At 43.3% G+C, this 26,690-nt stretch overlaps 1 protein-coding gene and 1 long non-coding RNA gene across 2 annotated transcripts in view; both read right to left on the reverse strand.

Moving 5' to 3' along the window:
- TBC1D22A (TBC1 domain family member 22A) overlaps window positions 1-12,886 on the reverse strand; it is a 121,256-nt gene extending 108,370 nt beyond the window's left edge. Inside the window, exons 1-2 of the mRNA XM_079994239.1 lie at window positions 12,640-12,886; window positions 5,438-5,494 (exon numbers count right to left, since the gene is read on the reverse strand). Coding sequence (XP_079850365.1) covers window positions 5,438-5,494; window positions 12,640-12,701 — 119 coding nt within the window. The 5' untranslated portion in view covers window positions 12,702-12,886. The remainder of the gene's footprint in view (window positions 1-5,437; window positions 5,495-12,639) is intronic.
- Window positions 1-26,690, reverse strand: part of LOC307226021 — a 242,783-nt gene that overhangs the window by 151,601 nt on the left and 64,492 nt on the right. The window lies entirely within an intron of this gene.

Raw genomic sequence — 26,690 nt, forward strand, 5'->3', positions numbered from 1 at the left:
AACATAAAAACAAACACAAAAAGTCATATTTTCTTTACCTTATTTCCATAAACCTCTTTTCCCGGACTTCCCCATACCTTCCCCTTTTTGCATCCTTAATTTTAAACAATTATTCAGCAACCCTTCTTAGCCAATTAAATATAAATTCATTCTCCTTTTCAATTCCACCCTAAAATCAAACACAGTTTACCGCTGCAATTCTACGTCTTCCTTTCCCTCAGCATTTTAGCACTCCTCAATTGCTCCCCATTCTTTCATGCCTAAAAATTACTCAAAATAAATTACCGTATTTTTTGCCCTATAGGATGCACTTTTTCCCTCCAAAAATGAAGGGGAAATCTGGGTGCATCCGATGGGGCGAATGCAGGCTTTCGCTGAAGCTTGGAGAGCGAGAGGGGTTAATGCGCACCGACCCCTCTCGCTCTCCAGGCTTCAGGAAGACATCCGCAGCCTAGGCAGCCCTGCGGGAGTTCCCACAGGGCTGTCTAGGCTGCGGATAGTAGCCTGCTTCCCGGAGCGTCGGGCGCCCTGAAAGCAGAGCGCCCGGCGCTTCGGGAACACATCCGCAGCCTAGGCAGCCCTGTGGGAGTTCTCCACAGGGCTCCCCACGCTGCGGATAGTAGCCTGCCACCCGACAGGCAGGGCGCCCTGGAGCAGAGCGCCCTGTGCGCCGGGTAGACATCTGCAGCGTGGGGAGCCCTGCAGAAGTTCCCCGCAGGGCTCCCCACGCTGCGGATAGCAGCCTGCCGCCTGAGGCAGACATCGGCCAGCCCCACAAGCTCGGGGGACAGCAGGGAGGTGCAGCGCCGTTCCTCGACCTGGTTCGGTTTCCCCGACCTGCTTTTGGGGGGGGAAATAAAGGGAAAAAAATTTTCCTTTATTTCCCCCCAAAAAACCTAGGTGCGTCCTATGGGACGGAGCGTCCTATGGGACGAAAAATACGGTACTCTTCACTTCCCAAAGGCATTTAACTTGAACAATTTTTATGAGAAATTTTTCACCAAAAAAAAAAACAACCCCAAACTTGAGGGCTTCGAAACATTTTTCTGCAAAACAAACATTTAATGAAACCTCCAAAATTCTCTATTACACTAATCACAGACAGTAAACGTGGGCAGAATAGCCTACCATTACAGCTCAACAAATCCAAGAGGGATTGAGCAGAATGCTGCTCAGTATGCTAGCTGCACAAGAGTAGGACTGAAATCCATTTTGATCCATTTCTCAGATCATCTACATAAACTCAGAGTTGCTCCAGTCCCTCTTTTCCATCCAGTTCTCCTCTCTCTCCCCATTACGCTACTTCCTGCTTATTTCAAGCACAATCCTCTGGTAAATTCTGTGCAAGCCCCATTAATTTTAATTGAGCTGAGTAAGTCCATTTCAATGGGACTCGCACAGGAAAGCTTCCCAGAGTTATTTGTAATTTTATGTTTTAAGGCTTATAAATGAGAAAGCTTTGCTAGTTTAATAAAAAAAGGGGGGGCAGATTCTATAAAGTAAACCAAGAAAGGTATGTAGGTCAAAAGGTGTTTGTTACTCCTTTATTTCCTTCTGCGTTCACAAACCTATTGTTTCATACAGCCTTTCAAAGATATTGTTTCATTGTCTTGAACATTAAATGACATATTTGCATTGTGTCTGCTTACTTTGATAGGTGAAGGACCTCATGAGCAATTCCCTTTAAATATCGTAGAAACTGTCTGAACCTCAGAGATTGCAGGAGAGAATTAGTTGCTTATCTTGAAACACCTTTAGCTCAGTACAAAGAACCAAGTGCAATCCTGTTAAAGTTTAGCTACTGGTTGAATTTTATTTCAGACTATTCAACATCCCATTTCCATACATATTCTCTCGAAAGTAAACCTCACCATGTCCCAAATGTGCACATGGCAGTAGCACAAGGCTAAAAAAAAATGATTTCCTACGAAGAGGGGTTATTTTTCTCCAGACATGTAAACCTATTCCATCTTCTTTTCTTTTGAATTCAAAGTGTGTTTGAGCCATGTCATCTACTGCATAGGAGCAATGCTTTTTAAAAAAAAAAAAATGCCTAGCAAGTAATGTTTTAAAGGCAACTATTTCAGATTTCAGATTGCATCTCATAGGAATTACTGGGCAAAACTTCTGTTTTACACAAAGGGAAGGAGTCATAAGTGAGGACTACTTCATCAATTTTGGCATACACATACACAATACAGTCGTACCTTGGTTTTCAAACAGCTTAGTTCTCAAACGTTTTGGCTCCCAAACGCCACAAACCTGGAAGTGACTGTTCCGGTTTGCGAACTATTTTTGAAAGCTGAATGTCTGATGGGGTTTCCGTGGCTTCCAATTGCTTGCAGGAGCTTCCTGCAGCCGATCAGAAGCAGCACTTTGGTTTCCAAACGTTTTGGAAGTCAAACAGACTTCCGGAACGGATTCCATTCGACTTCCAAGGTACGACTGCACTGTAAATACAAGTCTAAACAAGTAATGTGGGAATGGCAGACATCATAAAGGCACACTAGCGAGAAAGCTGTGATTAGCTACCATTCCGTGCAGGGTTGTATGCAGAATACAGTGTGCACAATGGTCCTGATTATTTTAGCCTCCAAGATCTTCCTAGCTTTTATCAAGCTGAAGAAAACTTCACTGTCAAGTCTAAGGAACCTGCCTAATTTAATTGCCTTAAAATACAAATCTTAAGCAGCACTGAAACAAGTAGGTTTAAAGAATCATTTCTTTTACACTTTGTTGTCATGTTTGATAGACATACAAATTATTATTGCTGCTTGTCAGGAAACATTTTCTTCTTCAAATCGTAGAAGGCACACTCACTTTTGGGTATGGGAAGGCAGAACCACAGTTTATCTGTTTAAGAAAATATCCCAGTGAGGTGCAAACTATTGTTATACAGAAGGTTACCATGCACCTTTTATATGCCTATACTGCAGACACTGAATCAGAGAGACAATGTAAAATCGTAGCATCATGATGGCGGGGAGAGAGCAAGATTATACAACAATATACAATTCCTAGCTTGTTCAGATTCTTCATTGTCCTTTGTGACAACTTGTTAATTGCAGAGTACTAAAATAAAGAGGTAGGAACCACATTATACATTTCACAAATGGTTAAAAAAAAAAGATGGTGTGTTTCAGCTCCACAAACAAGTCTGTAATTTTTTTAAGCTAACCTGCCAGGGATACCTTTGTCAGAAAGTTACCTAATTCAACAGAACTTTTATAAAGCTTGTTTTCCTCATCGCTAGACAAGTGGTCATTTGCAAACCCAATATAATACAGTGGTGCCCCGCAAGACGAATGCCTCGCAAGACGAAAAACCCACTAGACGAAAGGGTTTTCCGTTTTTCGAGGCGCTTCGCAAGACGAATTTCCCTATGGGCTTGCTTCGCAAGACGAAAACGTCTTGCGAGTCTTGCAATTTTTTTTTTTTGCTTTTTTGTCCCTTTTTCTAAGCCGCTAAGCCGCTAATAGCCGCTAAGCCTCTAATAGCGCTAAGCCGCTAAGCCGCTAATAGGGTTGCTTCGCAAGACGAAAAAACCGCAAGACGAAGAGACCCGCGGAACGGATTCTTTTCGTCTTGCGAGGCACCACTGTATTAAAAATGGTTAAGAGATCAGCACATTACAGCTGCACTGCCAAACTACTCCAATTCCAGAAATAATAGTAGTATGAACAGGGAGCGATAAAATCCATACTCTAGTTCAGTTCCTCCAGACTTGACATTTACAGTTTGCATCTTTTTGCCAGCTCATAAATTGGTTCTCCTCCAGCTGACAGAAAGCAAGCCTCTCAAACAATTCACCTCCTGCTATTTCTCAGTTCATATCTGCTTAAGCTAGTTTGCCTGTGCAGGAAGGAAAGCCGTAGTGATACAAAAGATCGGAGAAGCAAAAGGGACCAATTTAAAAATCTGGTAGGCAATCCAGGGCTGAGTAGCATTATCAATGAAACAAAATTATTTTGTTGTATTAGCTCTACAGGAGGAAAAACTTGTCTCCTGCCACTGTTGAGACCATACATGGTATTTCTTACAAGTAAGACTGGGGGGAAACTATTTCCTATTACCATCACCAATCAAGATGTCACAGTGAAACTTCTGTGTAGGAATTAAGACTGTAATGTAAATACAGATGGGTGTGTATCTATACAGTGGTACCTCGCAAGACGAATGCCCCGAAAGACGAAAAACTCGCAAAACGAAAGAGTTTTTCGTTTTTTGAGTTGCTTCGCAAGACGGATTTCCCTATGGGCTTGCTTCGCAAGACGGAAACGTCTTGCAAGTTTGTTTCCTTTGTCTTGCAAGTTTGTTTCCTTTTTCTTAAAACCATGCATTCCCTTCGAGGAGCAACTCATAGCACGTGGTGTGGTAGCCTTTTTTGAGGTTTTTGAAGACTTTGGTGATTTTTGAAGCTTTTCCAAAGTCCATGCTTCGCAAGACGAAAAAAATCGCAAGACAAAAAAACTCGCAGAACGAATTAATTTCGTCTTGCGAGGCACCACTGTATTGCTTCACGTATATCCAGTGAGCTTGTAGTACAAGAGACCCTCATGCAAAGGAAACTGAGAAGGCAGCTAGCGTGCTCCCAAATGGCCAGAGCTTCTTTAAGAGGTCGATACAACAACGGGAAACATTATGCCTGCTCATTGTTAATGAATGCACAATATATAAGACATTTCTTGGTTTAAGTGAGGGATGGGGAACCTTTTTCAGCTTGAGGACTCTATAAGCCATTTTGACAGTTGCATGGGACAACTCACCTGTCTGTCCCTCGACATCATTAAGCTGTCAAATAACAACTTCAAAAGTGCTGACACGACCCACTTTGTCAACTTGCAGGCACAGTTTGGGGGGGGGACAGCCTCCCAGGCTAAACTGGGATATAAAAGCTCTATTAAAAATATTCTTAAATTAAACAAATAAATAATAAGCAGCCCTTGATAAAACATCGACAAAGCACAAAACTTAAAATATTAGTTTGACATAAGGAAAAATAATTACCACTCCCAAATATAATATAGCATTGGTCCAAGAAATGTTAAAACATTGTTTGCAAATCTGTAATATGAACACAATTAATAAAACCAGCTGAAACAGAGTCAAATGCTTTGAAAAATGAAAATAAGTTACCCTAATTTTGGCAACAGTTGTCAATAGTAAAGAAACACAGTTGCTTAAATTAAAATTACTTAACAGAATACAGCATTACAAACTGATTAGCTTATTCCATAAAGTGAAGGGACTTTCAAGCTAAGCCAAAGTAATTAAATGTTTAGCAATAAAATTCAAAAAGCCAGTGGAAAGCAGGAACGAAGAGAGCAATATGGTCAGAAGCAGAAAGAGAAGATGGCTAAAGCATTGACTTCAACAAAAGATTAGATACTGAGAAGATTTAAGTCCTTTATCTGCTTTGAAAAATTAAAAAACTTACGTTCCGTGCAGCAGTGGATCAAAAGGAGGATGCTGAGCTCCGTATACATGTTGAATACTAAAAAGGAAGAAAGAAAGTTTAGTACAATTACAGCATAATCCAACACCTATTTACATGGAATTTTAATGAAGCTGACTCCCTAATAAGTGTGTTTAGCAGGCTTCAAAAATAACTCAAGACTTCTCTTATACAATAAGAAGTCTTATACTATAAATTTATACTATTTATAAACAGTACTCCAGTTAAACTAAACCATACATTGGTAGGAAGGGATATGCTGCACTCTTTAACAGAAATGTATTTTATATAAACAGATGAGGCCATCCAGCTTAAGACAATAAACATACAGGGGGCAACCATTTCATGCAGAGTTTCCATTCCTGGCCCTTGTGCGCATATAAGTTTGCCCTGCCCCCATCTGCCAAAACGGGAACAGTGTCAATTGGACATGCATAAAATGGTCACCTTCTGTACATCCTTTTAAGATTTGGATCACAGCTATACTGAAAGCACCTGCAAACACTCATCAGAGACAGGGAAAACAAGACCCTTATAGGTTGTTAAGACTACATCTCCAATCAGCCCCAGTCAGCATGGCCAATAGAAGTGGTGTAGTAGGTGTCGGATCGCAGGCAAAACCCTAACATTATCAGATAAGCGAGACAACAATGTCAGCCCTCTCCACATTAAAATGCTTTCAGCAACAACAAGCTTGTTAAACTATTCTGTACTGAAAAGCACTAGATAGACCTTTGAGCTGATGATCACACAATAGGTAGAGATTCACCTGCTGCTGCATTAACACTGTTTAAAATACTGTGTAAGTAACAAGGATGAGGCCCTACCAAACTGAAATTTGCTACCGCTTCAGCCCAAATCATCATTTCACCTGGACTTATTTCTTTTAACTATAGGGAATATTTCACAATGTACCACACTAATGCTTTACTTGCAAAATTTAATGGATTGGTTTTTATCAAATAACTAGGTAAACCAGGACCAAGTGAAGCAAACCCAACTAGCCTAATAATAGTCAAAAGCCACATTTGGTCACTGCACGTCTTGCACATCTGTGATGTTTCCAGGAGAACACTCCTGAAAAATCATGCACGGCCATTATATACCGTATATAAAAAAACACAAGATTCAACTTCAATATGCCTTAATTTCATTTTTGTGGTGTTTTAAGTGCCTTGCTTAAAGTAGTATTGAAATAGAAAGCATCCAACTCAAAATACTTGAATGCAACTTACTAGTGTAGACTAGAATTAATACTTCAAGGACTTATCTCCATCACACCCCTTTTCATCAAAGTTTTAAATGCTGGAATTATATACCATCTTAGAAGTCATAAGCACTCACTAATCTTGAATACTGCATTACTAAGAAATTGCATCCTAGTAGGCTAATTGTGAAACAAATAAATCTACAGTTTGTTTTTACAAGTATTGCATATATTGTAGTGTAGAACTTCCTACATGTGGTACTGTCCACATTTCCTTCTCTAGTACAGTGGTGCCTCGCAAGATGAAATTAATTCGTTCCGTGAGTTTTTTCGTCTTGCGAAGCACGGACTTTGGAAAAGCTTCAAAAAGCACCAAAGTCTTCAAAAACCTCAAAAAAGGCTACCACACCGCGTGCTATGAGTTGCTCCTCGAAGTGAATGCACGGTTTTAAGAAAAAGGAAACAAACTCGCAAGACAAAGGAAACAAACTTGCAAGACGTTTTCGTCTTGCGAAGCAAGCCCATAGGGAAATCCGTCTTGCGAAGCAACTCAAAAAATGAAAAACCCTTTCGTTTTGCGAGTTTTTCGTCTTCCGAGGCATTCATCTTGCGAGGTACCACTGTATCACACACCATACCACATTCTTCAAGATTAGATGTTGAAATACTATGTAAGTATCTATAGTGAATTTTAATATATCACTTGCATATTCATATACCATAACCTGATTCAGTGGATGCTGCCAGGGAGAGGTTGTGCAAGAAAGTCAGTGACTGGGAGATGTGGGTGGAGAAGCCAAGTAAGAGGTATAACAACTGTAGACTATTAAGTGCTGTTACAAGTGACTCTTTATCTGCTGAGGAAAACGGGCATCTTCCTATACTATGGACACAGCCCGCTGATGAAAAACATTCTAGTGCATCCCATGTGTCAGGAATTCACAATGTTCCTAGCCCGACACTAGCATCCTTCAAAAATTCCTTACATAAATAGGACCCCATGTGATTACTGAGGGACAGGATCACACTACCTGGCAGCACTTATTAGTAAATAATCGTGTCTCAGATGAACCTCATTGGTTATTCATCTGAAGACGAGGCCAAGCACTGGCCCCAGGAGAGGACCTGAAGAACAGTCCCCCTGATTTAGGGGGGTATTCCTCCATGCATGCTTTAACATCTTCCTTCCTTGACCCTATTATAAATTATGGGGATATGCAACATTCCCACCAGCACTACCCACTGCGACAGTCTCTCTCACACATACAAGAAATCTGTCCAGTTCCAAAGTATTATGGAATTTTCAGTATATATCCCCAATATAATTTAAGATTAGTCGTGTAAAATAGCATGTTCAAAAGATTTCCTTTTCAATATATTCTTATGAATGAAATGAAGATTCTGTTTCAGGTTAGTAAAATCTATAGGGAACCAGAGAATGGTAATCTATTCCACAGTCATGTCTGATAATCAACATGTGTCGTTATCATTGCATTGGAATCCATCTGTCTCAAGAGACAGTGGAGGGGTAAAGTAAAGTAAAACCGCTGTGTTAGCACCTCAAAGAGATCTCCCCAAGGTGCAAACCTAGGCAGTGTATATGGAGATCCTGGGTTGCCTAGACGTCAAGACTGCCCTCTTAGTCTCGCTGATGTGGTCCAATAGAAAGAAGAAATATGTTTGGCACTAGTTTAGCTGCAGTAGTTGCCAGAGTTGCCTTGTACTTGTACAGTACAAGGTGCTATCCAACTGTCTTAGGGACTCCACTCCGGATTTGTGTAGGGTTAAGTCTTAGCCTTTTCTTCTCCCAAAGATATCCCACAAGGCAACGGAGGTTTAGGATCAGAGTTTTCCTTCTCCTAGGTTGGCTACCTACCCAGGTTGACGAGCCGCATCTGCTCCTCACTTCCCTTGACAGCACGTGCTGAAACCACCTTCTTGACCATTGGACCCACTATTGGTCTTGTCTGCTCAATCCACCAGACTCTGGCTTCGCATGCAAAGAAGTCCCTAACTCACCAATGGTATGAGACCCATCGGCTACCTTCACCTGGTTTAGCCTAGCCGACCAGTCAAAGCTGTTCCTGCTGCTGTCACATGCTGACAGCTTCTAGGAGTCACAGGTGAGATCTGAGCAGGGTGGGGACCAAAGGTGGACAAACTACCTCAGCAGAGCATGATATGCCCCCACCAGAGGTACTATCCCTCTCCTAACACCCCATAAACCTTTCAAAAATCCCCACCATTTTAACCTAGACTAGCATTCGAAACCACTTCAGCCAAATATTCTCACCCTACTCTAGCTAAGTACAGTGGTGCCTCGCAAGACGAAAAGAATCCGTTCCACGAGTCTCTTCGTCTTGCGGTTTTTTCGTCTTGCGAAGCAAGCCCATTAGCAGCTTAGCGGCTTAGCGCTATTAGCGGATTAGCGGCTCAGCTGATAAGCGGCTTAGCGGCTTAGCGGATCAGCTGATAAGCGGCTTAGCGGATCAGCTGTTAAGCGGCTTAGTGGATCAGCTGATAAGCGGCTTAGCGGCTTAGAAAAAGGAGGGGAAAGGAAAAAAAACCCGCAGGAACTCGCAAGACATTTTCGTCTTGCGAAGCAAGCCCATAGGAAATTTGTTTTGCGAAGCACCTCCAAAACGGAAAACCCTTTCGTCTAGCGGGTTTTCCGTCTTGCGAGGCATTCGTCTTGCGGGGCACCACTGTACAGAGGGCTTTACTATGGGAACAAAAGTTCCAGTAGCTATTCAAATTATTAATGAAATCCACATGCTCTGTCTTCTCAATTTTAGCCAAACAATGCCTATTACCTTCTAAAGACAGTTGTCATCAGGCTATCACAAAAGGTAATGTGATGTGCTCCCCAACCCCAGCAATCTGAACATTCTTTTCTGTTGTAGTCATCAACATCTGCTGTTTGCAACACTATAATGCATGTGTTTTAAATGTTTCTAACCAAGCCTTCATCTAATAATCCCAAGGCAGGTTGCAACAAAGATTAAACAAGTTAAAACGAAACAGTTCATAAAACCACAGAGAAACAGTCTACAATATGTACAATCATAAAATATCCATAAGGCTGCAGAGCATTCCTTAGGCTGGAAAGAAATAGCACCCTACAAATGCCTGGGCAAATAAACGTGTTTTAAAGTTGAGCTGAAATAAGATAATGGCTAGCGCCAAGACCTGGGAGGAAAGGGATTCCATAAATGGTAGACATTCTACTAACTATGCTACTTTTAAGAGGTAGAGAAACCCACACAACAGCCTTGAACATACTGTAATTCATACTGTTCAAAGCAAACTCACCGCCTCAATTTCTCCAATGGGTATTTGTTTTCCTATTCTGGCATCACATTCTTTACTGTCAATGAAATGCACAGGCACCTCAACAGATTTTCTTGTTATCAAAATACTCCCATTATCGAACTCTCACATTTGTTTATGGCAGAGTCCACATATCCTTAACAGATACATGAGACACACAAACTCAACAGGTACAGCTTCCTTCTCACTAGCATAAAGGTGAACCGTTGTAAATAGTTTCACCTCTTCTAGCTAGGAACCAAATCAGAAGAGAGACCCAAGCATTGAATGCTATAAGTAACTCTAAGCAAAAAAAAAGGTCAGAAATTACGTTTCCCTACCAAAATTATTTCACTATTAATATACTTCTTAATTGTACAGGCATACCTCGGGATACAGATGCTTCAGGAGGGGGGGCAAGAGAGTGGGGCCCTAAGCTATGGCTTGTTTAGCTTATACGTAAAGCAATGACAAACCTAGACAGCATCCTAAAAAGCAGAGACATGACCTTGCCAACAAAGGTCCGTATAGTTAAAGCTATGGTTTTCCCAGTAGTGATGTATAGAAGTGACAGCTGGACCATAAAGAAGGCTGATCGCCAAAGAATTGATGCTTTTGAATTATGGTGCTGGAGGAGACTCTTGAGAGTTCCATGGACTGCAAGAAGATCAAACCTATCCATTCTTGAGGAAATCAGCCCTGAGTGCTCACTGGAATGTCAGATCGTGAAGCTGAGGCTCCAATACATTGGCCACCTCATGAGAAGAGAAGACTCCCTGGAAAAGACCCTGACGTTGGGAAAGATTGAGGGTACAAGGAGAAGGGGAGGACAGAGGACAAGATGGTTGGACAGTTTTCTCAAAGCTACCAGCATGAGTTTGACCAAACTGCGGGAGGCAGTGGAAGACAGGAGTGCCTGGCGTGCTCTGGTCCATGGGTTCAAGAAGAGTCAGGCACAACTAAACAACAACAAAGCAAGGTATTTGTCTTTGTTCCACATTCCTAGTCTTTGCATTAGAAGAACTCACTAAAAGACTCCTTTGAACCTTAAAAATGTATCCCCGCACTTAATTTCATATGCTCCCTGCCACCTCTATTTCTTCACTCATTCTCCTTCTTTTTCACAATATCCATTCTAATATACTTCAAATTTCTGATTCATCACAGGCCTTTTCATTGCAATAGCATTGCCATGCATCTGTCTCAAGAGACAGTGTGCCTCTGGGGGTGAAGTCAAACCATTGCATTAGTAGCACCAAAGTAACCTCCCTGGGTTGCTGGTCTGGGCAGTGTGTCTGGAGGTCCTGGGCTGCAGAGGCGTAGGAAGGTCAGGTGGTACCAGTGTTCTCAAATCTACTAGCATGAGTTTGACCAAACTGCGGGAGGCAGTGGAAGACAGAAGTGCCTGGCGTGCTCTGGTGCAGGGGGTCACAAAGAATCGGACACAACTAAACGACTAAACAACAACAAGCAGAGCTTATCCATTCAAAACTATCCATTCTGAAGGAAATCAGGCCTGAGTGCTCACTGGAAGGACAGATCCTGAAGCTGAGGCTCCAAGACTTTGGCCACCTCATGAGAAGAGAAGACTCCCTGGAAAAGTCCCTGATGTTGGGAAAGATGGAGGGCACAAGGAGAAGGGGATGACAGAGGACGAGATTGTTGGATAGTATTATTGAAGCTACCAGCATGAGTTTGACCTAATTGGGGGAGGCAATGGAAGACAGGAGTGCCTGGCGTGCTTTGGTCCATGGGGTCACGAAGAGTCGGACACGATGAAACGACTAAACAACAACAACAATTTCTAACACTGGAGTAAAGGGCATGTTTGGCTGTCCTCATAGTTCACAGGAAACAGCAATGAGGCCCAATAAGTCTCCAGAAGGGCCCACATGGTTGGACAGTGTTCTCAAAGCTACCAGCATGAGTTTGACCAAACTGCGGGAGGCAGTGGAAGACAGAAGTGCCTGGCGTGCTCTGGTCCAGGGGGTCACAAAGAATCGGACACAACTAAACGACTAAACAACAACAAGCAGAGCTTATCCATTCAAAACTATCCATTCTGAAGGAAATCAGGCCTGAGTGCTCACTGGAAGGACAGATCCTGAAGCTGAGGCTCCAATACTTTGGCCACCTCATGAGAAGAGAAGACTCCCTGGAAAAGACCCTGATGTTGGGAAAGATGGAGGGCACAAGGAGAAGGGGACGACAGAGGACAAGATGGTTGGACAGTTTTCTTGAAGCTACAAACATGAGTCTGACCAAACTGCGGGGGGGCAGTGGAAAACAGGAGTGCCTGGCGTGCTCTGGTCCATGGGGTCATGAAGAGTCAGACATGACTAAACGACTAAACAACAACAACAACTCCGGCACTGGGACTCCTGGTCCACCTCCCCCACCCTAATTCTGGCTACCTGCCCCCACCCCTAACACAAATCCTGCCCGTGCTCTGTACCACAATAGAGGCAGCAACCCCCAACCGTTTTCCCCCCTTCGCCCATTTGTGCCGTCCCACAGCCAGCGCCACACCGGCCGGCATGTTTACTTCGCGCAAAGCCCCACCGAGAACCAAGAAAAGAGGGGCAAGCTGGTCACATTTCGAGATTTCCGCCTCAGCGGGAGCCTCCCGCCCCCCGGGAGAAACTTTTCCACCCGCGCCCTCGCTCACCTGCCCGGCACCCGGGACGCGTTCCGCTTCCAGAACTGCTTCCTACCCGCGTCGCTCGCCATCTTCCCGTCACCTCATAGCCTTTTTCACCCGGAAAACGAGAGCCGCCGCGGCCTCGAGCGCAAGGACGCCCAGAGCCAGACCGGGGGCCCCGACCGTTATTCCCCACCCCCACCCCAAAGCCGAGCGCCGCGGCCCTCACTCCATCCCTGCCCCTCTTCTCCCTGACAGAAAGCAGCGCGCCGCCATCTTGGCACCCTGCAACAACCCCTCTCCCCATTGGCTGCCGGGGAACAGCTGTCGACTACGCCCAGTCGCGAGTGAGCGTACTGCCCGGCGTGTGGGTTTTTTCGGTTTTCGCCCAATCAAAATCCTCGAGTCAGATCTGAGGAGGAGCTGGAATTTCGGCCAATGGAAGCCCAGGTGTTATGGCATTCGCTACTTCTCGGCTGTTCATTGGCGGAACTCCCTCGCGCCGCTTGACCCCGCCTACTCTGAAGTGGCTATAATTTGCCTGGGGGCGCTTGGCGTCTTTACAGCTGAGCGCTGATAAATCGGCTTCAGTTAGACGCTAGGACTCAAAAACATCCCATATAAAATAGTGAAGTTTCAAAGGGGTTCGGCTTCCGCCACCCGCAAGCATCTGATATGCACTTCCTTCATGCCTTGATTCTTTTCTCTGGTTTCCAAGAGCTACTTAAACGTGCATTAAAAAATTATTATTATTATTGTTTTGTTATTTATCGTATTTATATGCCGCCCTTCCTCTGGAGATCTCGGGGCAGTTCACGGCATAAAAAGGCAAGATAAAAGCACAAAATTCATAATAAAAACAAGAACACAACAATAACTCCTACCAACACATTAAAATGGTACAGTATGCTAACCAGCCAAAGGGTTGGCTTATTTTTATTTTTATCTTTTTAAAAAAATTATTAGTTTTCACAAAATTATAAACAAACAAACGCATAAAACAAACAAACATAAATCATAACCTTATTAAAAATTACACTTATTAACATTGTTATGTGACTTCCTCGCTTCCCCTTTATTGAATTTCATTGCATGTCCTTTTAACGGTTTTCCAAATCACAGTTCTTATAAACTTAACTTAGTCCATTAATATCCTTAGATCTTTTCATTTTGAAATTAAACATATTAATTCATCACTTAACTTAAATAAAATCCTAAGCCAATTAAGTATCTGCAAGCTGTTTCCAGTTAATTTAACATATTTAACTAAATAATCATTAAATTTAATCCAATCTTCCTATTATTATTATTATTTGTTGTTGTGGTTGTTGTTTATTGATTTTATATACCGCCCTATACCCAGGGGTCTCAGGGCGGTTTACAGAATAAAATCAATATATAAAATCATAAAATACATAATAAAAATAAAAACAACAATCCAATCCCCCCCCCCACAAAAACCCACATTTTAAAAGGGCATAGGATGTAAATCAGATCAATCAAAGTATTATTATTATTAAAGCCCTTTCTTGTTTTGGGGGTGATTGATTGTATAGGGAAGCTTTTTAAGATTTGATGTTTTACTATGTTTTTATATAGGATGGAAGATGCCCAGAGTGGCTGGGGCAACCCAGTCAGATTGGTGGGGTACAAATAATAAATTATTATTATATTATTCCCATGCCCTCCAACAGTTCTCTGATGAAACGAGGGACGTCCTAAGGAAAAGCAGGAAATTCTGGGATAAAATCAGAAACCACGACGACATCTGTAAATCCAGGACTGACCCTGGAAAACAGGAACACTTGGAGAGTCTGGTATATTGTTATGAATTTGGGGCAGTGGTTGGAGCAGACTCCCCATAATTCCTGGATTTAGTAAAAGTCAGACTTCATGAAGGTTTGATCAAACTTTGTCAAATACGGAAACCCACATGGGTCTAGCCATGATTTATGTTAAAGGTAAAGGGACCCCTGACCATTAGGTCCAGTTCTGACCGACTCTGGGGTTGCAGCGCTCATCTCACTTTATTGGCCGAGGGAGCCGGAGTACAGCTTCCGGGTCATGTGGCCAGCATGACTAAGCTGCTTCTGGTGAACCAGAGCAGCGCACGGAAATGCCATTTACCTTCCTGCTGGAGTGGTAACTATTTATCTACTTGCACTTTGACGTGCTTTCGAACTGCTAGGTTGGCAGGAGCAGGGACCGAGCGACGGGAGCTCACCCCGTCACGGGGATTCGAACAGCCGACCTTCTGATCGGCAAGCCCTAGGCTCTGTGGTTTAACCCACAGCACCACCCGCATCCCTCATGATTTATGTTAGGGGCATGCTTAATGTTGGGGGGGGGCACAGAACCGAATTATCTGTGACGCGATTGGTCAGTTAGTTAAGTATTTTTATTTATTTACTTGAATTGGGGGCAGCTGCTCATAGAATGTGAATGCTCTGCAATCACTCCATCTAGGGGCAGGTTGTATGTCGGTGTAAATAAAACCATATATCATAAAGGCACCACTGTCTCTGCTGTGCCTCATTGCCCCCAAAGGGAAGAAAGATCCTGGTAAGTATGCCTGCAACCCCTGAAATCTCGCACTGCTTCTGGAAATTGGGGTGGCGTGTACGAATATGAAAGCTGCAAACGTTGGAAGATTTGGGGGGGGGAGAGCAGGAACTTCTCATCGCTGGCTTAAAAGGCTCTCAGGCGGCTTTCTGAAAGGAGAAATTGCAGGCTGATCTCCATATCGATTATTGGGTAATGGAACCTAAGGCACAACGGGTTCTGCTTAAATTGTGGCCAGCACTGGGCAGTCACAGCCTTGCAGTTAATTTCTTGGCAAAGCAGCTCTTGCTTGGTCGGTCTACTCCCTTTTATTGTTAAGGCTGCAATTCTAAGCGCGGTTGAATATAAAACAGATTGCTCCTACTTGGATATGGCATTGTTAGGACAGGGGGAAGTTGTTCAAAAGTGAAATGGCTGTGTAAATAAAGATGCTTTCAGCTCCAGCTGCTTTCGGGCAGCCCGATCCTCTGTAGAGTCAGTGACCCTTGGCACATTACTTAGAACATTTCATTATTGCAACACGATATTACATCTTTGCAAACAAGGCCACAAAAGTTGCTAGTCTGCAGAAAGTGATACAGTGGTACCTTGGGTTATGTACTTAATTCGTTCCGGAGGTCCGTTCTTAACCTGAAACTGTTCTTAACCTGAAGCACCACTTTAGCTAATGGGGCCTCCTGCTGCTGCCGCGCCGCTGGAGCACGATTTCTGTTCTCATCCTGAAGCAAAGTTCTTAACCTGAAGCACTATTTCTGGGTTAGTGGAGTCTGTAACCTGAAGCGTATGTAACCTGAAGTGTATGTAACCCGAGGTACCACTGTACATTTCTGCAGCATGTGGTTGAAAGGGCTTCCCTCCTTTGGAAGACAACTTGGTTTCCATGCTTGGCACCAAGGAAGGATGATAAACTCCACCTCTCCTCTGCCACCCTGCTCACTCACCTCTCTGGAATTCCTTGCTAGCTTTCGCCACAAGGCGTGTGCTTTAAATACATGCCTGACCTGAATATGGCCAGGTGGTATCACTTGTAGCAAATAGATTCAGCATGCTTTGCTGTAATATATTTTGCTGCCAGAGTTGGCATAAAGTCAGTGTAATTAAATTTAAAAGACAGGCACATGCATTTGCCCATTGTTAATGGAATATCCTTAGTCACATCCTGTTTCCCCCAAGAGCTAGCTGTGGAACATGTTCTTATCATTTAATTCAACAAATAGGGGAGGGCTGTTTTGCTTTTCAAAAAGCATGGGGAAGAGAATAATACAAGGAAATGCTTTTCTACTCTGAAACTACTCTTTGAGATTTTGGAATTTGGGTCTGGAAAAGGAAGCTAGGTCATCAACTATCTCAGAAAAGTTCAGGCTTGAGCAAAATTTAACTAGCATTCATAACAAGAATTTCTTTAAAAACACTTCAGAAATCAGGAAATGCACAACCATATATGACAGTTGTATCTATTTTGATATAATATCTTAAGGATGTCCCTGTTTCACAGCTGTGTTGGAATTTACTACGTGTGTGCAAGTAAGTGTACACTGTAATTAGCTATGTTGCAAATTCATATTCTATTTTGTTTTTACACGTAATTATTACTTGCACACACTGTTCATTATTTCTCCATCTCCCAACATTCATTTGCATATAAAATGCTATTGGTTTCCCTTTGATTCCATTACGCTTATATCTTTCATGAGCTGGAATGTATTAATTGGGTTTCTACTGATGTATTTGAAACAAATCTTTCCGAACAGATAGTAGCCTCTCAGGTGCTGTTTGGCTATCACACTCACAAGCCACCAGGGCAAATTGAGAGCCTCTTTTCCAAGAGAGGGTAGTGTGATAACACTGAAACCAGTCAGAGAGGCTTATAATTTGCATTTTTCCTTTTCCCCTTTCTCCTTCCCTAAATCCCACACTGAATGGAGTGATATGAGTTTGGACATGGAAGCCTCCACTGTGTTCTGTAGAGAAAGCAAGGCGGCTTTGCCTATATTGCAAGCTAGAAATCTAAAAATTGTTTGTTTCAACAGAACTTATAAATTAATTTTTTTTGTCTTGTCTCTGATCACCACCCTTGAAAATAGAGTGGAAGGGCAGGGAACAGTTATGTTCCTTTGATTTGTTCTGCTGCAGTCAAGAGAGTTCTTTTGTTATAGAGAAAAGCAGGACAGATAGACTGACACACAGAGATATTTTGACTCTGTTTGGAAAAGAACAGAAGCAAGTTTTCCTAATAGTGAGATGGTGAAGAGAGTGAACACATTGCTCTTGGTTCTTACCTGTATTTTTTGCAGGGTTTGCTCATCTCTTTTCTGTCCCTGAATAACCGTTGTACGTACTGAATTCCTGCTCCGATGATAACATTCAGGTTCGCTTTGAAACATTGATTGGGACTGATTTGCTGGCTTTAAGTGTTTGCAACGTTTTGAGAAAAAGAAGACTTGTGGTCTGAGGAGCTGAGTTATCAGTCCGTTCTGCCATTTCCTGAGACATTTACAAATACCACATGGCTGCTATTGTTAGTACTGCTCCTGTTCTTGGGAATAGATTGCACAAAACCTCTGTCCAAAGGTTTGCAGCATACAGCAGTGACTTGTTGGGGGGCAAAAAATTCCACTGAATTTTCATTGACAAAAATATACTAGGGAGACTCCATTATATTCGGAGAGAGCAAGCTTGGCATCAGGACTTGCATCCTCAGGCAGCTGCTGTTGTGCCAATGTCTGCAAACTGACTCACCCCTGCCCTGCAATTGTGAACCACTTGCTGTTTTTAAACTTCCTGTTAGTAATGCCATATCCAGACATTTGTAGAAAACAGAGGCTGGGGAATGGCTCACAACCATCCACTGACCACTGCTGATCATTATACCCAGACCCTCCAAGTGTCCCTATTTTCCAGGGATAGTCCCAGAGTTACAGAAGCTGTGCCAATTTCTGATTTGATCCTGGAATGTCTTGTTTTTCCTCAGGACGTCCCTATTTTCATCGGAGAAATGTGGAAGAGTATGGTGGGACATCCCTATTTTCATCAGAGAAATTTTAGAGGGCAGGGAGTAATGTGACACACACCCCCCCCCCAAGACAAGGAGATAAGTAAATATACAACCTTTAGAAGACATCTGAAGGCAGCCCCGAATAGGGAAGGTTTTTAAATGTTAAATCTTTTATTGTGTTTTTATATCTGTTATGTCCAGAGTGGCTGGAGCAATCCAGTCAGATGGGTAGGGTATAAATAGTAAAATCATCATCATCATCATCATCATCATCATCATCATCATCATTATGGAATAGGGCATCCCTATTGAAGTGTAAGGGACGCAGGTGGCGCTGTGGGTAAAAGCCTCAGCGCCTAGGGCTTGCCGATCGAAAGGTCGGCAGTTCGAATCCCTGCGGCGGGGTGCGCTCCCGCTGCTCGGTCCCAGCGCCTGCCCACCTAGCAGTTCGAAAGCACCCCCGGGTGCAAGTAGATAAATAGGGACCGCTTACCAGCGGGAAGCTAAACGGCGTTTCCGTGTGCTGCGCTGGCTCGCCAGATGCAGCTTTGTCACGCTGGCCACGTGACCCGGAAGTGTCTCCGGACAGCGCTGGCCCTCGGCCTCTTAAGTGAGATGGGCGCACAACCCTAGAGTCTGTCAAGACTGGCCCGTACGGGCAGGGGTACCTTTACCTTTACTATTGAAGTGTAGGTGGGTTCCCATGAGGCAAGACACAGTGATATCAGTAAGAACCTTTACTGAACAAACAGAACTGAACAACAGGAGCAAAGCAACTTCTTATACAGTGGTACCTCGGGTTACAGACGCTTCAGGTTACAGACTCCGCTAACCCAGAAATAGTACCTCGGGTTAAGAACTTTGCTTCAGGATAAGAACAGAAATCGCCTGGCGGTGGCAGCAAGAGGCCCCATTAGCTAAAGTGGTACCTCAGGTTAAGAACAGTTTCAGGTTAAGAACAGACCTCCATAACAAATTAAGTTCTTAACCCCAGGTACCACTGTATACATATCTAAAGGCCTGGGCCATGCCCACGCCCAACATGATTGGCTGTCCAAACTTCAAAGCTGCGAATCATAAGTCAGAGTTTAAGGACCAATGGCAGAATCCCAAATCCTGAAATGTTCTGTGATTGGATATCATGTATCAAATCAGAACACGGGGGCTCAGAATCCTTTGCCCAGACTCAAGCTCAGACCACTGAACACATAACACCTATTTTCATTGGAAACGGTGGTGGGTATGTTGTTGTTGTTGTTTAGTCGTTTAGTCATGTCTGACTCTTCGTGACCCCATGGACCAGAGCACGCCAGGCACTTCTGTCTTCCACTACCTCCCGCAGTTTGGTCAAACTCATGCTGGTAGCTTTGAGAACACTGTCCAACCATCTCGTCCTCTGTCCTCCCTTTTCCTTGTGCCCTCCATCTTTCCCAACATCAGGGTCTTTTCCAGGGAGTCTTCTCTTCTCATGAGGTGGCCAAAGTATTGGAGCCTCAGCTTCAGGATCTGTCCTTCCAGTGAGCACTCAGGGCTGATCTCCTTCAGAATGGATAGGTTTGTTCTTCTTGCAGTCCATGGGACTCTCAAGAGTCTCCTCCAGCACCATAATTCAAAAGCATCAATTCTTTGGCGATCAGGTATGTTGTACCACCCACGATAAATTTATCCAGGTGTGGGTGCTCATGTTGGGATACCACAACATGCCAGTTTTGCCAGGGATTCCCCCAGCCCTCCCAAAATGAAACCCTGTAGTGGTCCATGAACATACAAGTGATCCATGAACATACAAGTAAAATTCAAATACATTTCTCCAGACTCAGCTTACATTTAATGGCTTATTTCTTTTGTGCTTCAAGCAGACTGTTCAGTTCTCGTTCTGGCTCTGCAAGCTCACTAAAATATTTACTGACCTTTAATATTAGATTTTCAGAGGTTATACAAGAGGCTTAATGAAATATGAACTGCCTCCAGTAACAGAAGCTAGGACTTGCCTGGGAGTGAATGACAAGGTCATGAGCAAATCGTTACTGAGTCTTAACCGGATAAATTGAAATTAGATCCAGGGGTGTCACTTTCCACAAAAACCTGAACTACATTTGACAGTAAACAGTGTAAAACGTAAAAGAATAATACATGAAATATTCATTTAGTACACCGTACTTTGATGAAACACAACGTGCTTGGATTTATGGTGCCCTTTATGTTAGAAGGCTGTCACTTTAGACATAATATCAACTTATGTAGACTCTGGCAGGGGTGTGTTGTGGGGGTCTACCATTCAGATTTCTGACACACTGCCGTTTATATGGGCTAATATATTAGGACTGACTGACGGGCGTGTAACTGGGGAGAGCGGCACAGCAGTAGTCCCCACACCTTGTACAAAACGTTTCCTCCTTGCTTAGCCAAAATGTGTCTGAGTGGAGATTTAAATCTTCTGATGTTTTATCTTTCTTTTTCTTTTTCTAAAGAAGAGTGGAATTCACTCTACCCAAGAAAATAGGCATTCATTAGAAGCCAGCAAGCAGCAATAAGGGACCTTCCAATCAGTCTCTGAAACTGAAATTCTACTCAGAAGCAAGTCCTATTCAGTTCAATAGTCCCTGGCAAGGGAGCATAGAGTTACAGACTCAGCTCTCTGCAGACTACCTAGTGGTCCTCCTTGCTTCCCAAATGTCCCTTGCCTTGTGGTGGGACTCAGTCACCACAAGTTCACAGACCAGCCCCTTGTTTGTAATAGTAGTAGTTGATAATGATGATGATTTATTTATTTATACCCTGTTCATCTGGCTGGGTTTCCCCAGCCTCTCTGGGCAGCTCCCAACAGAATATTGGAAACATGATAAAACATCAAACATTAAAAACTTCCCTAAACATGGCTGCCTTCAGATGTCTTCTAAAAGCCATATAGTTATTTATCTCCTCGGCATCTGATGGGAGGGCATTCCACAGGGCAGGCGCCACAACCGAGAAGGCCCTCTGCCTGGTTCCCTGTAACTTCATGTTTCGTGGTGAGGGAACAGCCAGGTGGCCCACAGAGCTGGACCTCAGTGTCCAGGTTGAACAATGGGGGTGGAGACGCTCCTTCAGGTATACTGGGCTAAGGCTGTTAAGGCTTTAAAGGTCAGCACCAACAGTTTGAATTGTGCTCGGAAACATACTGGGAGCCAATGTAGGTCTTTCAGGACCGGTGTTATATGGTCTTGGCAGCCACTCCCAGACACCAGTCTAGCTGCCGCATTCTGGATGAGTTGTAGTTTCCAGGTCACCTTCAAAGGTAGCCCCACGTAGAGCGCATTGCAGTAGTCCAAGTGGGAGATAATCAGAGCATGCAGCATTTTGGTGAGACAGTCCACGGGTAGGTAGGGTCTCAGCCTGCATACCAGATGGAGCTGGTAGACAGCTGCCCTGGATACAGAATTGACCTGCGCCTCCATGGACAGCTGTGAGTCCAAAGTGACTCCCAGGCTGTGCACCTGGTCCTTCAGGGGCACAGTTACCCCATTCAGGACCAGGGAGTCCTCCACACCTGCCCGCCTCCTGTCCCCCCAAAACAGTACTTCTATCTTGTCAGGATTCAACCTCAATCTGTTAGCCGCCATCCATCCTCCAACCGCCTCCAGGCACTCACACAGGACCTTCACTGCCTTCATTGATTCTGATTTAAAGAGAGGTAGAGCTGGGTATCATCCGCATACTGAAGAACTCCCTGCCCCAACCCCCTGATGTTCTCTCCATCTGATGATCATATCTCCCCCTGATGATCTTGCTGTCTCTCCAGTTAAGCCACTGTGTTATTCTTTAAAGGTGCCCGATAACCCGCTCATTTTTTTCAATTATATAAGTTTCAAGATTTTTAACATATACAATCATAACACAATTTCATCTTTTCTCTTATTTTTGTCGACTTTCCACCCCTTTTCCCATGGAACTGTTGCACCCTTCTACTGCACCATATCTTTTATCTATTAAATCATAACCATAATATTATAAACTAATTACTTCTATTGCTCAAAGCTCAAATCCTGCTCACGAGTTCATCATACCATAACATTTCTTTAAGTAGTCCAAAAAAGGCACCCATTCTTCCATAAAACACTCATCATCAGATTCTCTTAATTTTGCTGTTAATTTTGTCGTTCTGCATAGTCCTTTATCTTACTTATCCATTCTTAGAGTTGCCATATTTTAAAAAGCGAAAGTCTGGACACAAAAGTCTGTTGTTACATACATAAATAACTTTTAACATTTTTGCGGGGATTTCTATAATCCCTAAGAGAAATGCTTTGGCTTTTTTTTTTTTTTTGATATGCTCATTTTAAACATCGTTTTTATCTCGTCATGTTTCATTTCCCAAAATACCCTCACTTTCTTGCAAGTCCACCACATATGAAAACAGATCCCTCTACCTGTTTGCACTTCCAGCAATTGTTAGGAACCTTCTTATACATTTTAGATAATTTGCTAGGTGTTAACAAATTATTAGGCTCCCGTTGCTCGGTCCCAGCTCCTGCCAACCTAGCAGTTTGAAAGCACGCCCAAAAGTGCAAGTAGATAAATAGATACCGCTTCGGCAGGAAGGTAAACAGCATTTCCGTGTGCTGCTCTAGTTTCACCAGAAGCGGCTTAGTCATGCTGGCCACATGACCTGGAAAAACTGTCTGTGGACAAACACTGTCTCCCTCGGCCTGTAAAATGAGATGAGCGCTGCAACCCCAAAGTCGTTTGCGACTGGACTTAACTCTCAAGGGTCCGTTACCTTTACCTTTTTTACCATATTTCTAGAAGTAGAATTCAGGACACAAAAGTTGACCTTTTTGGGGGAAACTCTAAGTTGTTGACCTTTTCTTAGAAAACAATATAGTGGTACCTCTGGTTACGTACTTAATTCGTTCCAGAGATCCGTTCTTAACCTGAAACTGTTCTTAACCTGAAGCACCACTTTAGCTAATGGGGCCTCCTGCTGCCGCCGCGCCGCCAGAGCACAATTTCTGTTCTCATCCTGAAGCAAAGTTCTTACCTGAGGTACTATTTCTGGGTTAGTGGAGTCTGTAACCTGAAGCATATGTAACCTGAGGTACCACTGTACTCAAAATCCCGGATATTTTGGCGATTTTGATAACTCACTCCTCTGCCTGCTGACTAAGCCCCACTGAGTTAATTGGACCTGGCTCCCCAAAAAGTGTGTTGCAGCTTTGAAAAGGGTGGGGATTTTTGTATGCCTGCACATGGAACATTGTTTTGAGGTGCGGTGGAAGTGACAGCGTAATACCCTGGCAGCACATGGTTCTAATCCTGCTGCTGCTTCTGAGTAGGGGCAGAGAAGTTCAAACCATTCTGCTCCTGCCTCGGCCTCATCGACCTGAACAACATTTTACTCTGTCTCCATCAGAAGTGGAGGTGGGGAGACACATACTGCGGATGGAGAGTCTGTAAACAAGCATTGCCCTGCGGACAAATGTCTGTTAATGCTCAGTGTTGTTCTCCCAAGATGAGTAATCAATGCAGGTAGTTTTTAAAATAAAAGCTGTCACTCAACCACGCGGCGCAGCTCATGTCTACGCTTAATGCACTGTTGTTTTTAAGAGAAGGAGCTCATTTCTCACCCTCCCCTTAATGTTGCAATGGTTCAACCGATGCAGTGACATGTCATTTTGAGTCGTAACCTATAGCAGACCCGTTGTGCACCAGGGAGCGTTAGCCTTTTGACGTTCCATTAAACAGTTCAATAAACACACAAGACGTAACCGGCTGTACTTTTGAATAAATAAGGTATACTATTCATTGTATCAAATTGTAGGTTTCTTTTTTTATTATTATTCAAAATTATAACAAGACATATTATCCAAAAACATATCATCCTTGTTTCCCCCCCCCCATTTTTCCTCCCTCCCCCCTCCCACACAAAACCCACCCACCCACCCACCACCCCCCGACTGCTGTTTTCTGCATGTTACAAAGTTGTATAGATCCTCAAACTATTTAGCTGATTATTATCAATAAAAGGTTTGTGAATGTTTATTTAAAACCTGCCAAGGAGTCCAGTTCGCTTTGTTGCATCTTCAGATACTTTGTAAAGGGTTCCCATTCATCCTTAAACTTACAGTTATCCTTGTCCCATAACTTTTTGCCAGTTTTGCCAGTTCTGCATAGTCCATCAATTTTTATTGCCATGATTCTTTAGTTGGGGTTTCTTCAGTCTTCCATCCTTGTGCTACCAGAACTCTCGTGGCAGTTGTCGCATACATGAAGATGTTTTTCAACTTTTTTGGCAGGTCTTTCCCTACAATCCCCAACAAAAATGCCTCGGGTTTTTTAACAAATGTTAAATGGAACATTTTCTTCAATTCATTGTATATCATTTCCCTTTTTTTTTTTTAATTACTTTACAATCCCACCACATATGATAAAATGTCCCCTCCTTTGTATCAAATTGTAGGTTTCAACAAAAAAGTTCAACAAGAAAAGCAGAAGACCCAGTAGATCAGTTCATTCTCTAGTCAGTTCATGCATAAGGTCCATACATGTATAAGTATCTCTTCCACCTGTCTCTTCAAAGAGTCCAATAATCCACATGAAGGGTTGCTACAGTTCCCTTCTGCAAGAATTGGCAGGGAAACGGCCAAAGATAGGAAAGGAAAGAGTCTCCAACGGAGGTTTTGCTGGCATCGAAAGGAATGACCATATCTTCCTTCCCACATCTATCTCATTACACACCCCTCGTCATTATGAGCCTCAAGCACATGCATCAAAAGTTCAAGTGCCGTATTATAGAGCGGCACAACTTGAGTAGATTGTCGAATTAAACCAACACGTTCTCAACCCAGGAGAGGAAGGGGGGGCGGGCTCTCTTGCCGCTGCTAGAAAATGAAAGAAGGCTTTTGAAATGCATTTTTTAAAAATGCAGATGAGTGGGTTTCAGGGGCTCCTCATTTACAATGGTCTTCAAATGCTCATCTCATGGGCTTTCGAAGTACCATCAATAATCCATTGACGACATGATTAGTAATGATGGGCAAGCTTCTGCAAGAGACAGAATGACAAATATCCACCCAACAAGCGAAGCAGTGTTAAAAACTGCTTGTTTCCTTAAAAAAAAAAAATGTTTAGGGGTCCTCTCATTTTGACTCAAGAAAATCACCATTTTATAGTTCAAATTTGGAAAAATAAATACAGTAAATGGACAAAAGTACAAAGAACAAGCATTACCTCATATTACACAGCTGACAGCTCCCAGTAACTTCCACATTGGCATGAGGTTGTGTGCACTAACACCTTCCCGACTTTCATCAGTAACACACCACACATTCCACATTCCACACTGCTTCACACATTAAACGCTCGCTTCCGTCTGAGATTCAGGAAACACTGGGAAAGGAAAGGAATCAGCCATCGGAGGTGGTAACAATGAAACTGACCAATCACCATGCTATTCAACTGAACTGATGATTCACCGTGCTAGAGAAGAAACTATTTTTTTAAAAAAAAATTAGTTTCTTCTCCTGTTATATTCACAAAATGTTTAGGGGTAAGCGTCCCCCTGCGTCCCCCCCCCAGAAAAAAAAGCATTAATCTAATCTAATCACCAAATGGCACCTTAAACCTAGGTTACGGTTACCACAATGGAATGTCTAGGTGCCTTTTCTTTTCTTTTCTGCGATAAAGTGTGTTGTTGTTGTTCATTCCATTTCTATACCACTTTATATTTTAAAGAACAAACCTCAAAGTGGCTGACAACACATGAAAACATCAAATAAAACAATCCAGAATGAAATAAGTTCAAGCTTCAAGGAAAATATTACAGATCCTTCCCTAAGGGACATTTTGCTTCCCCCAGTCACCAGCCGGACATCCAGAGACCTCCACATGGTCACAACTGGACTAATTGGGATGGCTAACTTCTAACAGCAATGACAAACCTAGACAGCATCTTAAAAAGCAGAGACATCACCTTGCCGACAAAGGTCCGTATAGTTAAAACTATGGTTTTCCCAGTAGTGATGTATGGAAGTGAGAGCGGGACCATAAAGAAGGCTGATCGCCAAAGAATTGATGCTTTTGACTTCTGGTGCTGGAGGAGACTCTGGAGAGTCCCATGGACTGCAAGAAGATCAAATCTCTCCATTCTGAAGGAAATCAGCCCTGAGTGCCCACTGGAAGGACAGATCCTGAAGCTGAAGCTCCAATACTTTGGCCACCTCACGAGAAGAGAAGACTCCCTGGAAAAGATCCTGATGTTGGGAAAGATAGAGGGCACAAGGAGAAGGGGACGACAGAGGACAAGATTGTTGGATAGTGTTCTCGAAGCTACCAGCCTGAGTTTGACCTAATTGGGGGAGGCAGTGGAAGACAGGAGTGCCTGGTATGCTTGGTCCATGGAGTCACGAAGAGTCGGACACGACGAAACGACTAAACAACAACAACAATTTCTAACACTGGAGTAAAGGGCATGCTTGGCTGTCCTCATAGTTCACAGGGCGCAGCAATGAGGCCCAATAAGTCTCCAGAAGGGCCCACATGA

The sequence above is a fragment of the Podarcis cretensis genome (genome assembly GCF_951804945.1).
Source record: "Podarcis cretensis genome assembly, chromosome: 10".
NCBI lineage: Eukaryota > Metazoa > Chordata > Lepidosauria > Squamata > Lacertidae > Podarcis > Podarcis cretensis.